The 5,204-nt window shown below is 46.3% G+C and overlaps 1 protein-coding gene across 1 annotated transcript in view; it reads right to left on the reverse strand.

Annotated features, from left to right (window-relative positions):
* Positions 1-909: 909 nt before the first annotated feature.
* cnot11 (CCR4-NOT transcription complex, subunit 11) overlaps positions 910-5,204 on the reverse strand; it is a 9,480-nt gene continuing 5,185 nt past the window's right edge. Inside the window, exons 3-7 of the mRNA XM_020621564.1 lie at positions 3,822-3,974; positions 3,190-3,392; positions 2,017-2,219; positions 1,627-1,723; positions 910-1,450 (exon numbers count right to left, since the gene is read on the reverse strand). Of these exons, the coding sequence (XP_020477220.1) occupies positions 1,250-1,450; positions 1,627-1,723; positions 2,017-2,219; positions 3,190-3,392; positions 3,822-3,974 (857 nt within the window). The 3' untranslated portion in view covers positions 910-1,249. The remainder of the gene's footprint in view (positions 1,451-1,626; positions 1,724-2,016; positions 2,220-3,189; positions 3,393-3,821; positions 3,975-5,204) is intronic.

The following is a 5,204-nucleotide window of genomic DNA, read 5'->3' on the forward strand; positions in this document are numbered from 1 at the left end:
GGCCCTGGAGCTCTATGTCTCTGACGAGCAGTCACCAGCCACATCGACCTGATCAGTGTTTGATTGTTGTGTCTTGTTGCTTTTCTTCTTTTGTCTCTCCTCTATCCACTCACCCCAACCGGTCGAGGCAGAAGGCCGCCCACCAAGAGCCAGGGTCTGTCGGAGGTTTCTTCCGTTAAAGGGAGTTTTTCCTCCCCACTGTCGCCAAGTGCTTGCTCAAGGGGGATTTGTTTGGTTTTCCCTCTGTAATAATATTGATAACAGTAAGGTCTAGACCTTACTTTGTAAAGTGTCCTGAGATGACTTTTGTTGTGATTTGGCGCTATACAAATAAAATTGATTTGATTTGGAGGCCTGGTAACAACATGCACCTCCTGCCAGTCTCCTTGCTCTTCTGCTCTCAACGCAGGAGAGTAAAACGCTGAGTGATGGTTGTTTAACACTGCGACAAAGTCCTGTGCTCGTTCAATACCGGATGTTTATATAATATATAGTTTAATTTAATTTGTCAGCATTGCTGTACTTTTTAGCACCATGTATGGGAACTTTCAGAAAAATATCCACTTGTAAATACAATTTGGATGGTGATGTGAACAATCTTTACATCGGTCTGATATGGCATTAACACAGCACAGGCTAACTAGTTTAAACAGTGGTATCGATCTCCAACTCTCGGCGAGGAGGTGTGTGTGTTTTCCAGACTGTCAAAGTGCAGCTTGACATAAACTTGTAGCTTCACTCACTTACCAGAGTGTGTCAGGAGGCCAAGGGGGCGCGAGGAGACAGGAACAGAGGTCGGTTTCTTCAATACAGCCAGACAGGCATGTCCAGGCTGTCCTGTGTTTGCTGAGCTGTAAAATGGGACATAGAGGACACTGACTGACAACAAAACAAAGCATGAACACAACATAAAAGTCAATTATCAGTCTTTAATTAGAGAAACGTTGCAAGATTTCATTTCCAACAAAGAGAGTCCTGGTAGAAAAGAGAAGCTGAACTGTGTGGATCCTTTTTTTACTTCTGGAAAAGAGTGAAGCGAAACTGGTGACAAAGTTTGGAGGATGAACATGACTGCAGAGTGAAGCAGTGAGCACAGCGAGGATTTCAGTCTGAAGAAAACTTCACTACATATTAACAATACAGCAGCTGCTGTGATTTGCAGAGACACAGAAACCCCGACTATGTCCTTCAACTTGTTTTAAAGGTGGATGTTAGGACATCCACTGTCTGGATAGCATCTCTGACAGGATCACGGTTTGGCAGGTTTGGCCTCAGCGGGGTTTTCCCCAGTGTCCAGGGTCTTGAGGAGGCGGAAGAGGCCGGCAGCTTCACGGATACGGCTGAACTCAATGCAGAAGGCCTGAACCTCGATGAAGAGGTCCTGAACGTTAATGATCTTGTTTCGGATGAGCGACTGGAGGAAGACGCAGACCAGACGGACCAGACGATTCTGCAAGAAAAGATCGGCGTTATTTATGTCGGTGAGGGCGGGACCAGGGAGATAACATGTCTCTGAGCCGAGAAGCAGCACAGTGACCACACAGGTGAACCAACAGCTGTGTGAAGCACCGGCTGAGCATGAGCTTCAGCACTTTCAGCAGCATGAATGTTATTACTGTGCAGTACCTGCATGTATTTGTCTTTGATCTGCTCACAGGTGGAGATGCAGTTGGAGATGTAGAGGTGGATGAACTCTGGAGGCAGGTCAACCGCCGTGGTCAGCCTGAGGAACAAAGAGCAACAAGTCAAGGTCTGGTTTGAAAAACAGCTGTGAACCTTTACACATTGTGCTGGTTGTTCCCTCACTTGGATGTTTGTGCAGAACACTGTCATGCACCTGGGTGTGTTCAGCTACATGAGTGTGTACATATCAGATATTTTAAAATATTTTTTTACTGTGCTACCAAATAAACTTAATGTTTTCACATTGTTGCGCTGAAAGAGACTCCAGCAGTCACACACACACACAAACAGAGACAAACACCGAGTTTCCAGACAACATGGCGACGGGCTCACCTGTTGACGACCTCCATGGAGTGCAGTGACATGTCCATGTTGACCAGCACGGAGAAATACTCAGTGATCTGGCTGCTCTGCATCAGCTTCAGCAGCATCTCGATGGCCACCAGAGGGTTGTTCTCCACCAGGTCGGGCAGCTTCGCCGGGGACAGGCCGATGTGATAAACCAGCTTTGGGTCCTTCTCCAGCTCAGCCAACAGCTGCAGGCAGGAGACAGGCAGAGAGAGAGACAGGGTGAGGAAAGTGGAAGAGGATGGAAAGAAGTTCCAATGACAAAGGTTACAAAGAAGAGTCAGGTGGTATCTCCTTTGCTTCTTGTCGACTAAGCCCACTAAGTTCTTGAAACCACCAGTGACAGTGTCCCAGTAACAGTCCTGAGTGTGCATCACAGCCTGATCCTCCTCCTCCCTCACTGTGTCCAGACCCATCAGCGACCACTCTCCTGCACTGACATGTTCCTTCACCACCATGAACACACAGACTGTAGTTTATTCAGACTCGGTCCCCCACACACTGTCCTACTGCCACTAGGGGTGTAAATCACCACTCTCATCACAATGAGAGCATTTGTTGGGGACTGTTTCCTTCTGTTTGTCTGATTAAAAACTACAAAGCAGCTGGTTGATGAGCTCCATGACTGGCTCATAATTAAGGGCAGGGACTTTTTTACCATATTGTTTATTGTCTTTGTAGAGACAACATGTAATACAAAAGTTAATAATAATAATAATAATAATGATGATAATGAAGAGAAAAAAAGAATCTGACCATCAGGCCCACACTGATTTATTATTATATTTTTCACTACTTCCCAGCTGAAAAACAATTTATTCTCATAAAACTGTTAAATTAAAGCAGCCTAGTTCTGAACATGTAGCAGAAAACGGATGGAGTCTTTTTCTAACAGTGAAACTGACCTTGCTGCTCCAGTAGCAGGAGCAGAGACTGTGTTGGACTGAAACAACCTCCTGCAGCTCAGTCCAGCATCACAACAAACCCACTGGAGTTTAGTGGAGACGCCTCCTGACAGCCACAACCACACACAGCCTCCAAGAGGGCACAACAAAATCTGACACTTTGGAAAAAAATAAACCAGTTTGGTGCTTTGTGAGACGGTGTGGGTGTCTACCGTTGCAGTAAAACTCCACCACGGCTTCAGACTGAACTCACCTGTGACTGCTGCTGGGCTGACAGCGGGCTCTTGAAGGCCTTGGACATGATGCGTTTGATCTCCACGCCGGTGCTGTTCTTCACACACATGGAGCGGTCCCACTGGATGCTGTGGTCTGGCTCGGTGGGGTTCAGCCATGCCAGTTCATCCTCACACACGTGGAGAGGCGGCGGCGGCCGGATGAACTCGGGCCGGAAGTGACCTAAGACAGAAATATGTGGACATGATGCTGGTACGCAGAAGACAGTCTCATTTCGCTCCTCTCAGCTCATTCATACAGACTCGCTAAGCTCTTTTTTAAAACTTGTCCTGAAGCAAACAGTGTTTAATGATCAACAAGTGTCAGAGCTTCTCCCTAATGTTGATATCAGATCCAGTACTGATCATTTTGTGAATAAAGTCCATTAGCTACAGTTGCTGTGGTGCCTGTGATGGCCACCTCTGTAAACTCCACCCTTACAGTCCCCAGTCAGAGCACTGGACCCCAGAGGAAATAAACACATCTCCTAGTTCTCCAGTGGAAACAGGTTCAGATCCTCAAAACATTCTTGGTCTCCTGGGGAAGTTCCTGTCCTGTTTTCTACACAGCGCCCAGCTGGTCTAACCTAAAAACAACATCAAAAACACTTACTCTCCAGTGGAGGGCAGGGTCCCGTCACCAGAGACTCAATGATCTGATTGGCCACTGAGCTATCGAAGCCCGAGTTGGAGGAGTCAGGGTCGGGGTCATTCAGGATGCTGGGGAAGCTGGCCTTACTCTGAGTGGGCAGCTCCGACTGACGCTCTGTGACACACACGGACACACATTTAATAAACAGCAGCCAGCGAAACTTTAGTCTAACGTCCTCGTTTTCTCCTGTGACAAAACTCTGGAGGCATTCAAGGTCAGTTTCATCATAGTCCTGACTGATATTTATTAACAGGTGCAGCCTCATTGAGATTAACATCCATTTTCCAAGAGGACCCCAGCAGCGTCTCGTGGACCAAATGTTTCAGGACTTTTGCCGTGTTGCTTGTGTGAAATGACAAAGTGCTGTGTTAGTTTTTAATCAGCAGCTGTCAGGACTCCAACAGCTCCATCCGATTCACACTGTTAAACATTTTACTCTAATGATTGTTAAAACATGTATGTGCACAGGCCACATGTTTTTAGAGTTAGCATCATTAACTGCAGCAAAAGCCTTCAGCCTCACAGCGGAGGACAGTCCACTGCAGATCGTCCAGAATGAAGAAGTGTAAATGTGAAGTGTACCAGGTCTGGAGCAGATGTGTTTCACTTCCTCAGTCTGTGCTCTTTCACAGCACTGCATCACGGTTTCTGACTTATTATTCTGCTCTTGATAAAAGCAACTCTGTTGACATCTCACTGTCTTTAAATACAGTGGGTACGGAAAGTATTCAGACCCCCTTCAATTTTTCACTCTTTGTTATATTGCAGCCATGTGCTAAAATCATTTAAGTTCTTTTTTTTCCCCCTCAATGTACACACAGCACCCCATATTGACAGAAAAACACAGATTGACATTTTTGCAGATTTATTAAAAAAGAAAAACTGAAATATCACATGGTCATAAGTATTCAGACCCTTTGCTCAGTATTTAGTAGAAGCACCCTTTTGAGCTAATACAGCCATGAGTCTTTTTGGGAATGATGCAACAAGTTTTCACACCTGCATTTGGGGATCCTCTGCCATTCCTCCTTGCAGATCCTCTCCAGTTCTGTAAGGTTGGATGGTAAACGTTGGTGGACAGCCATTTTCAGGTCTCTCCAGAGATGCTCAATTGGGTTTAAGTCAGGGCTCTGGCTGGGCCATTCAAGAACAGTCACAGAGTTGTTGTAAAGCCACTCCTTCGTTATTTTAGCTGCGTGCTTAGGGTCATTGTCTTGTTGGAAGGTGAACCTTCGGCCCAGTCTGAGGTCCTGAGCACTCTGGAGAAGGTTTTCGTCCAGGATATCCCTGTACTTGGCCGCATTCACCCTTCCCTCGATTGCAACCAGTCGTCCTGTCCCTGCA

Source organism: Monopterus albus, unplaced genomic scaffold (genome assembly GCF_001952655.1).
Source record: "Monopterus albus unplaced genomic scaffold, M_albus_1.0 scaffold261.1, whole genome shotgun sequence".
Classification (NCBI taxonomy): domain Eukaryota; kingdom Metazoa; phylum Chordata; class Actinopteri; order Synbranchiformes; family Synbranchidae; genus Monopterus; species Monopterus albus.